This window comes from Lygodium microphyllum, chromosome 3, assembly GCF_053477565.2.
Source record: "Lygodium microphyllum isolate KBCC chromosome 3, Lygodium_microphyllum_v1.1.10, whole genome shotgun sequence".
Lineage (NCBI taxonomy): Eukaryota > Viridiplantae > Streptophyta > Polypodiopsida > Schizaeales > Lygodiaceae > Lygodium > Lygodium microphyllum.
Window position 1 is genome coordinate 19,809,954 of NC_141137.1, and position 12,936 is coordinate 19,822,889.

Consider the following 12,936-nt stretch of genomic DNA (forward strand, 5'->3'; position numbering starts at 1 on the left):
TGCTTTTCTATAGTTGATAGTAAGAACAATTGAGAAACATGAGTTATGGATGCATCTAATGGATTTCTAGCAATAGTTTAAGTCTGATTTTCAGTTTTATGTTATGTATATGCGGGCCAAAATTTTTTAGCAGGTTTGGGACATATAGTGTGGTTGGACAATAGTGACTGTTGTGATTGTGATGCCTTATGGAGAATTCTAGTGCGAAATGCTTTTCTTTTGGTACAATGCAGTGTAACCGAGGACGATTGCAAGTATTTCAAGGGAGAGGTTTGTCACGGGGACGTGAAATTTTGAGATGAACTAATCTTGCTGATAACATTTGATTAAGATACTAATTAAATGTGAAAGCTTATTTAACACATGTGATGCACATCATACATGGCAGTTATTTCATGGTTATAGGCCAAAGACCCCGAGGATACAGTGGGTGTCAATGATAGAAGTTGTGATAAGTTATGGCACTTAGCCTTTGGGGGTTAGTTGATGTCAGTTTTGACCCAGGATAATTATTTGGATAATAAATGTTGGTGGTGACACTGGAGACTAGCATTAATTAATTAATCAATGCTAGTCTAAGGGTCAACATAGGTTGGGGACCACTCTAGGTTGCAAATGGCCTAGCCAATTTTATTATAGATGGGCACATTTAATTTTGGACAGGGTCTCTGTCATCATGAGGTTGTGAAATTTCGAGATGCACTAATCTTGCTAATAATATTTAATAAAGATATTAATCCAATACGCAAGGTTATTTAGCACATGTGATGCATAGAGTAGTTATTTCATGGTAATCGGCCAAGGACCGCGAGGATACAATGGGGTGGCAAAGGCAAAAGTTGTGATAAGTTATGCCAGCTGGGCTTTGGGGGTCAATTGGTGTCAGCTTTGACCCTAGGACAGTTACTTGGCCAATAAGTATTGGTGGTGACACTAAGGACTAGCATTAATTAATTAATTAATTAATACTAGTCTAATGATCAATAGAGATTGGGGACCACTCCAGGTTGCAAATGGCCTAGCCAATTTAATGATGGATGGGCACATTTAATTTTGGGTAGAGTCAGAAGGGTTGAAATTGGTTTTTAGGATTATTTTATTTTGAAAATTAATTAAATGTTGGATAATGTTGAAAAATAGGTTTAGGAGACTACCACTTGCAAAAATTCCCATGCATACTAAAAAAACATTTTTGGGGACCGGGTCTCAGTTGTTCAATCAATTTACAGCTTGGGGAAGAGAGAAAGAGAGCTGTTGGTTCATTTTCTGACTAGAGAACAGTAGTTTGCTTCAGAAGATAGCTATTTGGAGGCCTGAGTGGGCAGGGGACAGCAAGGAGTGACCTTCCAGGGGATGGCAAAAACATTGCTGATTAGGTGACATCATTTTGTAGGTGTCTGGCAATAGGTGATTGCATTAAATGCAAGTTGGAGCGCAGGCATTAGGTAAAATTTAGGGTTTTCTCACAAAGAAAATCAGTTTTTTCTCTCATCTTGGCTTTCTCTCACCTTCTTAAACCATTCTTAGGAGATCTCAGCATTTCTCAGTCATTTTTAAGCAGATCTCAGCTAAATTTGATAGATAGCAAAGAGATCTCTGCTGTGAACCTTAAATTTATGCAGAAATTAGGGTTTGACAGTCACCTCAAGACTCGTGAAGGCATTGTATACTGAGTTCAATACCTGAAATTTGTGTAATTATCAGGGAATTTAGATGCGAGTCCATTGATTGTAATTTGGGGCAACATTTAGCCTGTTGGAGGTTCCATTTGCGCAAGTCTTAGGTGAAAAATCAATGGGCAATTGGATTGCTGATTGTTGTTGTAGGAAAGAGGCTTTGGGAACAACAAAAGAGATTGTAAATCTTGGCTTGTACTCATTCCATTAACAATCAAGTTAAAGAAATACCGAAAGGGGCACCGGGAGTTTAAGGGCCAATAGGGTGTCCAATGTCCAAGATTATTAAGGTAATTTGTGCATTTTAAGTTATGTTTATTTGTTGATTGTTGTAATTAAGTGCTTAATTAGGGAATCACCACCCTTTCCAAGAAGGAAGGCTGGTTTTAGTTGGAATACTCAATGACAAGGAAGGAGGAGGAGGAGCTGAGATAGGGTAGTATAGGAAGGAGGGGGAGGAGTTGCAAATAAAGAAGGGGTGCAAATTGGTAACCTAGAAGGAAGGGGAGGGGTTGATTGTTTGGGGGAGGGGGGGGGAGGGAGGGAGAGCCACAGCCTTATCGATGATCACATCCTTTCTCACCTTGATCTTTCTTTCCTTCGGGCCGTAGATCTGATAGCCCTTTCCAAGAAGAAAGGCTGGTTTTAGTTGGAATACTCGTTGGTAAGGAAGGACGAGGAGGAGTTGAGATGGGTAGTATAGGAAGGAGGGGGAGGAGTCGCAGATGAAGAAGGGGTGCAAATTGGTAACCTAGAAGGAAAGGGAGGGATTGATTGTTTTTGGGAGGCCGGGGAGGGGGGAGGGGGGGGGCGCGCACAGCCTTATTGATGATCACATCCTTGCTCACCTTGATCTTTCTTTTCTTTGGGTCATAGAGTTGAGAGCCCTTTGTGGTCTTGTTGTATCCCATGAAGATAAGCTTCTATGACTCAAGGTTAAGTTTGATCCCTCTTTTCTCAAAGATGCAACAATGGGATATAAAATACTTCTTTCCAAAGAAAGTCTTATAGAGAGTCATATCCTTCAATGTTGAAGTAGGAGACTTATTATGGATATGAACTGTTCTAGCTATTGTCTCATCCCAACGGGAATGATGTAAACTTCTATGCTCCAACGTTGATTGGGCCATTCCTAGCATGGTTCGATTGGCACACTCCACCATACCATTTTGAGATGGTGTATTCGGATGGGAGTGTTTCATCTGAATATCGTGATCCCAAACTGACAAAACACGTTAAAATAAATCTTGCTGGTGTGGTCTGTTCCTGCAACTTGAACTTTGAAAGACTTGTGTGTTTAAGCAAACACCTTTTACTCATAGAAGTTGGAGTATGCCTCGCTCTTGTACTTTAAGAATTAGGGCCGCACATAATGGATGAAATCATCAATAATCAGCATAAGAAACTTGGCCTTCCCAAGGGGGACTGTACCCATAGGTCCGCAAAGGTCAATGTGAACCAACTCAAGTGGTGTAGAAGCAACTAGTGGATGGGATTGCCTATGCTACTTGTTCCTCAAGTAGTTGGGGCAAAGAGTTTGAGCCGTTTGTCCATTAAATGTATTAGATATCAAATTAACCATGAGGAATAAAATCATTTGAAGAAAAAGGAAGGGATGGAATACCTATGAGTTCTTCTTTCAACTTCCTATATAGAATCAATTGGCATAGAATTTGAAATGATAGGATTGGTATGTGGCATTAGAGAAAAGATGTATCAAGGAAGTGATGTATAATCCGAGCCAGGTTCCACTTGTGGATGGCCAGTCCGTAGTGGAGATTGCAAAGGTTTTGCAAGATCATTAGTTCTATGCACCGAATCTAAAGGAGAAAACTCATGTTTACTTTCAACTTGTTGTTAAGCCCTATGCATAAGGATGAGATCATGCTCAATGGCAGAAATTTGATATGGTTTGTGGACTCCATGGTAGTCTGAAAGCTCTCCGCCCATCGAGATTGGGTAGAAGCAAGCTGGGAGGCCTATTCTTGATCATTTTTGTCCATGTTTGGTTGTGGAGATTGGAGCGGTGTTATGAATTTGTTCGAAGTCATCTAATCCTTCTATTGTTCTTGTTTTTGTGGATGAGCATTCTAATCAAAGGCCAAGGTTCTCTCATAGTGTACCTAGCTTTGATACCATGTGAAGAAATGCTCTAAATGCAAAAAACACAAAACTAATCGTAGGACAAAACACAGATTGATAAACACAAAACAGAGTTAGGGTTAGGGTAACTAAGAGACAATGAACATAGTGAACAATGAAGTGAATGAATATTGAATATACAATGCTCATACAACAAACACACTATGCAGTGAATACCGAACCTCGAACTCTAGTATCACTTAGATTAAGGCAGAGGTTATGAGTTGGAGACTGTATCATACTCCGAACGGATCTTGAAACGTAGTACGGCGGCCCGTGTGTGTCGAAGACTAGCAAACGCAACCAAGGAAGGTTAGATTTGAAACATACAGTAGTATAGGAGAGAGAAAGACTAAAAACGTAGGTACCCGTAGGAGAGAGAAAATTGGCGACAGCTAGTGATGGCAAATGCAAGAGTCTGGAGGTAGGCTACAATGTAGATGACCTTATGGAGGAGAGAGAGGATCAAATGCAGGTAGTGATGGTAAGGCAACAACACTTGGATCATGGCGATAGCTCCAGAGACCCTTAATGATTGTATACGCAGCCTGATGATGACATTAGTAGTTGGAAATGGACGCGTGGCCACAAATGCAAGTCTAGCAGTAATGGAGCAGCAAGTGATAGCTAGATGTGGGTGATGGAGGTTGGAATCAGGCACGAGATGGTAGCAAACAACAATGGAAGATTCTAACCGCGATGTCCTCTGTGAATGGGTGTGGGCAGCAAAGACACGGCCCTTGAAATGTGCAAAAATGAGATTAAGGGAGAGTTGTGGGCTGCATACCTATTTATAGAAAGTTTAGGGCACCCAAATTAGGGTTTTGCATGTGGGAAACAATAGCTCTCTAGGATCACGTTTTTTCGTAAAATAAGATGGTTTCTTTATTAATTAAGCGTGTTTGGGGGTTGTTTAAGTCAGGCTAATGCATTTTTAGCTTAACACTAAATAGTGTTGCTTTGAATGGTGAGGCTGAACAAAAGGGATTGGAGATTGTCAGTCTTTGTGATGATCATGTTGCGTGTCAAAGGAGTGATGAGAAATCTTCTTGTTTGAGTCATCAAAGCCATTGAACTTATGGTAAGACATCTTCAACACCTGCAAACACCCACAAAAATCTGCATTTTGTTGTAGACAGCCATGAATGGTGGAAGTCAGCTATACCTCCGTGAAGGAAAGGTTGTAGATGCCCCACTTGACTCGTACGGACTAGTTGCCTGCAGAAAATCTGCCTTTCAGCAAAGAACAGACTGCTGAAAATGTGCATTGTCAGTTAGGGGGTCTTCTCTCGAAGGAGGAACCTCCATATCCTCACTTTGGTGATGATACCATGTGAGAGAGCTCAATGGAAGAGAGTCACGAACACAGAGAGAAAAGGAGAGAAGAAGAGAAAGTAGAATGAGAAGAATGATTGGCACTGAACAAAGAAGGCTGAATACAATGAGAGGACCGATCAGTCCCTAATTGCAGCCAAGGCATCAGGCTGAATAATGATGACAACACATGGCACCTTCGATGGTGATGGGGGCAGAGACAAAGAGTATGCAGGCTGCTGTCCACGATTTAGGAGAAGGCTGTAGCCACTTGATGGAGCACTTGTGAGGCAAAAAAAAGTGAATCACTGCCCCAACAAAGTGACCAGCTAGATATAGCTGGAATCAGCAAATCTGGCTGACCTGATGCTGGCCGACTGCATTTAATGCAGTCAGTTGGCAGCATAAAATAATGCAGAAAAATGTGGATGTGGCATTTGGGCAGTTCGAAAAAATTGTAGTCATCACCTTGGGGGGCTTAAAACCATTTGTTAGGACAACATAATTGACAAATGCACCAAAACTAGGAAGAAAGACTTAGTCAAAGCTCCAAATGTCCTTGTTAGACTTTGACGAGGGCTCACAACCAGACTGACAAAATAAGGTAGGCCAACATAGTTTTAGCGCATGTAGTTCACCCTTTTAGAGGCTCATCTTGTGGGGACTATATTTTGTAAGCTCCCGAATCTTGATGGAGTAGCTAATGCTCTACGGGCCTAGACATCATTGACACCAATCAGCTTCACCATATGTTCTCCATGCTACTTGAGCATGAGGTATCTTTGAGGCTACAAGGGAGGCCTCTCACTTGGTATGGTGGCTGTGAGGAGACTTTTGCAACTTCATGAAGGGGTGACAAGAAGACAACGACGAAGGCCTAGTGTTATCACTGTGGGAACAAGGGACACTTATGCAAGGATTGCAAGGAACTCCAAGGATTACAAAGAGATGAAGAAGAAGCAGGATATGGACTCTTCTGATGAGTTGCCATCCTTATCCTCCAACTTCAATTCAAATCCTTCGTCCAAGGTGCGGAAGGGTTCACTTTTTATTGAGAAGGGGAAGGGCATAGTTGCCCCTTCCTCTACTATTTTCTAGTGCTAGTGATATAGTCATCCCTCATGACTATGGAGTGCTAGAGGGGGAGTGAGAGGATAGTGAGGTGGGGCAATCGGGTCTCATCTATATAGATATACAAGTACAAAGGACCTGGAGAGGGGCCTCTCTTACGCATCGATTGAAGTCTAGCAAGTATTGAAATCCTAGAGTTGGGATTGCAATGTAGGTTCATGATGGGTTGTTTCTTGATAGAGAGTGCGATTTGCTTCTAGTTCAAGCTTATAGGAGGGGATACTTTGGCAGTTTGGCCAAAGGCGTGGAACCCATGGCACATTTGCTTTTGCCACTCACATGTGCAAGCTCAAAGCATTCAAAATGTGCGAAGCTCTAGGCTAATCCGATTAAAATTGCAAATAGGCTAGTCAGTTAGAGAGAGCCATCAGCTAGTCAAGCAAACAAGCTTCAATTGGCACGGGTAACACTAGCAAAACTGATACAGAGAGCCATAACGCAATCATGTCATCACACAACAACAAATGCTAATTAAAACAATTGGTCAATAGAAACAGGCAGGTGGACACAAGGCATGTGAACAGCCTTCATGGCTAGGACACTTGGCATCTTAGGAGAGTGCCATAACAGCAAGTAAGTAGTCCACATGTTATAACCACCAAAGACTATGTATGTCAATGACTCACCATCATAGGCCAATACCATCGGTACTAGATTGGCAATGGGGTTGTTGAATGGGAACACAAAGCACAACAAATGGAGAAAACTGAACCAAGTAGGTTAGGAGGTCAGTTATGAAAACAGCATAGCAAAATAACTAGATGTCTGATACCATGTTAGTAGAGCACTAAAACGTAGTGGAATCATGAAAGAGGCAATGCACAAATTGTAAATATGAAAGACAAAGACAAGTAATTGGAATGTGTGCGCTCTATGAGGATCTAATAGTACAATGGTTGAGTCATCGAAAATAGCTTTTGAGCCATCAGGGTAGCTCAGCCATTTTTAATACTTGCTACCTCATAAGGAGGTTTATGAGGCGGACTTCCTACCTAGCAGCTCATAATACTTGCTTGCACGTTGGTGGTGTAGTCCAAGTAGCACATTGTACTCAAAATACAAAACCGTGCTTTGAAACTTGTCTTTAACTTTGGTAGTCACAGATGTTGTCATAGTAAAGATACACATACAGATGGATACAAACTAAACATGTCTTGTGTCAGTGGATGCCTAACTCAAAGCTCTCTAGTAAACTTGGTGTTGATATGCGGCAGGAGTTAATAATTTTTGTCCTTTGTTTTGCAGCTGAAACTGAGACACATGAAGGAAAGAGAAAATGTGAGGCATTATGGCCTATTTTTAAGATTTGTCACCAAAAGAGCAGATACCTTTATGACCTTTACTACCGTCGAAAGGCCATCTCGAAGGAACTCTATGAATTTTGCTTGGAACAAGGCTATGCGGATGGGAATCTTATTGCCAAGTGGAAAAAGGTCTGATCTTTTCTTTGTTTGTCAAGTTGGTGATGTATGGGTATTTGTAATGCATTATTTCATGCCTACACATGACTATATATCCTTGTACTTTGTATTCAGCGCGTGCTCTTCCTAGTAAAATGATATATTACACACACACACACACACACAGAGGACATTATTGGGACATTCTTCATGTTTGGCACAGATGTAATGCATATAGTTATGAGTTTAATAATCTTTAATTTGATATTCTTGAGCATATCATAAAAAGTGGAGGTTGGAGTGGCTACGTGGTGATCTGCATGTTATTTAGTGGGCACACAGTGAGCTGCCTGTTCCTAAATAACATGATACCTATGGTTGTAAAATAAGGGTTTCCTACTGACAATTTCCAAATATTATCATTCTGTGTATGAGATGCATGCTCTTCTGTACAAGTATTGCCTTTCAGTAAATTCCCCTTTTTCTTTTCTAGTTTGCAAGTTTTCTGATGCAAATGAATTCTCATGAGTTATTTTTTTCTCATTTGTCCAGCCTGGCTATGAACGTCTCTGCTGTTTACGCTGCATTCAACCACGTGATCACAACTTTGGGACGACGTGTGTGTGCCGCGTACCCAAGCACTTGAGGGAGGAGAAGGTCATTGAGTGTGTGCATTGTGGATGTAGGGGTTGTGCTAGCGGAGATTGACTGGTTGGCATGCCAGGTCTGCTTTATTGTTAACCTGTAAGCTCACAAATGTTTTCAACTGACAATTGCAGTCAGATGTTTGGTGTTGATCTGTTCCAGAGATCAAGGATCAACTTCTATGGTACTTGTGCACATACAATTTCATTGTACTGTTGCATTTGAAACTGTGCCTTTCACAACTGTGACAATAGTTTGGCATGACTGACTGACTAAGCTCAGAGGCGTTTAAAGCTCACTGCAACTTGTACTTTTTCATGGGTACTGTGAAGACGATTTCTGTTAAAGGTGAAGGTTTAGCTTCTGTAAAGGTGAGATAAATGTCTTTTATTGGACTGCTTCCAGAGGGACAAATGTAGTAGCAAATAGGGGATCTCATGCAGAAGTCTCATCACACATTTTAGAATATGTTCTAGCTTTGATCTGTTTAAATGGATATTTCTAAACAGTTGAAAATTTCATAACTGTGTTGTACAGCTGAATTTGTATACAAGGACAACTAAACCCCATCCACATTACACTTTTGGGCGATCTGTTTAAATGAGTCTGTAAGTTGTCTGCAAATTTTGTGACTGTATAGAAGCATGTCTAGTGAACAGGTTTGATTTAGATGTATTTTGATGCCTGTAAACTCTACGATTGAATGTTGAGACTTGTCATCAATATCCAGAAGGCTCCCCGGAAACAAAAGCTGTCATATCTTAATGTTAAATTTGGTGACTGTAGTGATGGGAGTAGCAAGGTTTTTAAAATAATTCATTGACCATGTTTCTAACTAGCTACAGATGACAGCTTTACTCCCGTCTTTAATATCGTGACTGTATAACGACTGGCTGTCGTTTTTTCTTCTTGCACCAACGTAACTCATTTGGCAACTGGTTGCTGTTGAGGTGAGTAATTGTGATACACATCAAGATTTTAGTTACAATCTACTTGTGTAAGTTCATGGGTGATGCACATTTTAGTTATTGTTAATGTTCAATTACATATTGTACATTGCCAAATTTCAAAGTTGATTGTTCCCTTGCTTGGTGGTATGCCATGATACCACTCAATCCAATTCTTGTTTTACCAATATTCCCCTTAGTTTGGTCTCTAGCTTGTATGATTGATCATGGTTGGTGATGGTTATTATCTAGTTTCTTGTATTTCTTCATGCCCCCTCTTAGGGAGGTTGCCTAGATGTGCATATGCTTAAATAATAAAGAAGTAGAGTTTTGGTTGCTTAATAGATGTCCTAGTTTCTCTCCTCTCTTACTTGGGGCATTGAGAGTAATATTTGCCCCTATTCTTGAGTTGCATGAAAGTGAAGTAGTTATAACAAAATGAAAAGAATAATGGGAAAATACTTTAAAACTTAATTTAACCTCTATCATTCTTCTACTAGTGTCGCCGCTTACTTTTTGTACTTTTTGTGCTATCCTTTTTTCAAATGTTATGTTGATTGCTTTTGTACTACACTTTTTTCAAGTGTCATGTTGATGTTAATCTACTGTTGTTGCAAATCAACAAGCTTTATGTTTGAACAAAGATCGATGTTATCCTTTTTGTACTTTTTGTGCTATCCTTTTTTCAAATGTTATATTGATGGGTTTTGTACTATCATGTTGATGTTAATCTATTGTTGTTGCAAATCAACAAGCTTTATGTTTGAACAAAGATCAATGTACAAATGATACCAATATATGGACAAACAAGCATTAAAAATCTAGGTAAATTGGGTGCTATTTGTCTTGATTTTTGCCATAGCAAAGAACATCACAAAAAATTATAGTACGGTACTATTGCTAATGGGGGAAGGGCACTCTCCCCCATAATTTCGTATTCTTGTAGAGTATTGTGCCAACTCTCTACCATGCTAGCATGGTTCTATGTTCCATGTGTGTGAAGTGCTTGTGCCTAGTTTCATTGCTATATATACAATTTTCTTGTCATTTTGACATTGTTTTCGTCAACATCTATCATTTTTAATTCCTTTCTTGTGCAAGGTGTTACTGACATTGATTATTCCTCAATATTGAGGAATAATCAATGTCAGTAACACCTTGCACAAGAAATTATGATTCTTCAAGTCAATATTGAGTAAGTTGGCCTTACATCTCTCTCAGTCCATATTGATGTAGAAATTTTAGGTTACTTATAAGATTTATTCTCAATCTCCATATTGAATACTTGCTTTAGATTTATGTGAAGTTGGTAAATTTCAATCTACTCTCATGTTTCAAAATCAGAATATTACCTTTTAACATATTGATATTTGCATTAACTCAAGAAAGTTACATGAAAGGCCTCATATTATACAAACAAGTCTACCACGACAGGGTATTGACATCCCCAATCAAGAGTCTAATGAATTTAGTGCTATGCCATCTTCAAATAATTTGTCATATTGTTCATTAATCAAACTATTTGACTTATAAATGTTAGGTGATTTACATTTCCTACAAGATGTGTGGTTATATACAAGAGAGGGGGAATAGCACCACCTTGGAAATCCTCATGTTACTAGCAATATTAATTAATTCATAGGTTGAATCCCTTGTTTGCCCACATTCCCCTCCCACTAGTTTTCATTTTTGCTATCTTTTATATGTTGCAAGTGAAAAGAAGTGTACGTAGCAACCAAAGCTCCAAATTGAGGCCATGTTTACATGTCACTCAATGGGTGATACTAGAAAATTTAAGATCAATTTTTGGCTTTTAGTATCTAGAGTGATAGTGCTCTCCATTGCTGAGGAGAAGGCTTCCATTATGAAATCCCTTTCAGAAATGATTTTGGTATATTTAAAAAGTAATCTTGACATTTTGAAATTATTAGTTCTATGGAAATGGTTGGAGTAAATGTTATTTTTCAATAGTTAAGTGGATTAATTGTTAGAGTTGTTGAGGTGATTGTCATTTTCCAATAGTAAAGTTTGCCCATTACTTTTCATGTCCTTCTCTTATTGAGGCAAAAAAGGTGGAAAAACCTTCTAAGTGTTTATTTCCTCCTCTCGTCCCTCCACTCCATATATTCTCTTTGTTTTCCCTCCACTCCACCACACATTTTTACTTACCATCTTTCTATGCCTGAAGGTGTCTTCTTGATCTAGAAGACCTAGTGCTTCTATTGAGTCCATAGTCACTTACAATGCACTTAGTGAGCAAGATAGGTGGATTCCCTTGACCGTAGCAAAGGGAAGTTGGATAATCATGCATCAAAGAAATTAGAAGAGATTCTCAACAACCAACCCTTTCTTATCATACTAGAAGGGAAGAGTAACATATTTTAGGCTTAATGGCTCTAAGGAGAGAACCAAAGAAGGGCGTGTGCAACATGTTTTCATACATAAGGAGCCTCATCTCTAGCCCAATGCTTCTAATCTCCCTCTCCATAGGCCTAATTATTAGTGCATTTTGGTTTCTTCTACTTTCTATTATGCACGAAGATCCATGTTTCTTATTCATCATGCAATTAATAAGACCTTTTGATATTAATAAACTTGTATCCATTGAGCATCGTGGAGTGATAGCTAGTGGAATGCATGGTAGATAAGGGCTCACCAAGGACTTCCATGACTCTTTGGTTGATGTTGTGTTTTGTTTGTTGAATTCAAGATGGCTTTTGAAGCAAAGACCCCTTGAACCTTTTCTTCTTCAATGTATATTGCATGACTTTGAAGAGTTGTGTAGCTTTGTTTATTGGTTCCCACTTTTTCTAGGGTACTTTGAATGTTTTCTTTGTTCAGACCTTTGCAGGAACTTTTCAACACATTGTTTCTTGACCTTATTGCACCTTTTCATAGCTTTAGGAGGAATTACTAATGTCACCTCATCCTTGCCTCCTCAATGAAATGGTAAAGGCTAGGATCCTATAACACACACACACACACACACACACACACACACACACACACACACACACACACACACACATTTTGTTACCCTTGGAGGTGGGGCATCTTCATCCTTCCTTTATTAAATTGCAAGGAGGAATAATAGATGGTTATGAGAATTGTGGACATATGTTGTTTATGGTAAGCATCTTAGTATTGCAAATGAGGAGTTTGAAGAGTTATTGATGGAAGAAAGAGAAGTTGATAGGAACAGTGGTGGTTGGGAAAACTATTGTTCAAAAGTGGTGAGGAAGTTGTTATTGGAGTAGGGGTGGAGGCATGCTTCATAAGTGTGAAATAGATTACGGGTGCTATGTGTGTGTGTGTGTGAGAGAGAGAGAGAGAGAGAGAGAGAGAGAGAGAGAGAGAGAGAGAGAGAGAGAGAGAGAGAGAGAGAGAGAGAGAGAGAGAGAGAGAGAGAGAGAGAGAGAGAGAGAGAGAGAGAGAGAGTGTGTGAGTTGGGGGTTGTGCCATGTCATGGGGGAGTTGGGTGGAGAGAGAGAGAGAGCTGGGGGTTGTGCCATGTCATGGGTGAGTTGGGTGGAGTAGGGTTTTTTGAGGGGAGGGAAATGTGCCATGTTGTGGGGGAGGAGAGGGGATAGGGGAGTGTGCCATATCATGGGAGAGTTAGGTGGAGCGTGGTTTTTGGGGAAAGGGACTAGTCCTGTTGCGAGGGGGTTGGGTGGAGTGGGG

At 39.9% G+C, this 12,936-nt stretch overlaps 1 protein-coding gene across 1 annotated transcript in view; it reads left to right on the plus strand.

The window, feature by feature from the left end:
- Positions 1 to 8,891, plus strand: part of LOC148038123 (protein BUD31 homolog 1) — a 40,621-nt gene extending 31,730 nt beyond the window's left edge. The window contains exons 2-3 of the mRNA XM_087669184.1: positions 7,509 to 7,696; positions 8,216 to 8,891. Coding sequence (XP_087525310.1) covers positions 7,509 to 7,696; positions 8,216 to 8,371 — 344 coding nt within the window. The 3' untranslated portion in view covers positions 8,372 to 8,891. The remainder of the gene's footprint in view (positions 1 to 7,508; positions 7,697 to 8,215) is intronic.
- Positions 8,892 to 12,936: the final 4,045 nt, after the last annotated feature.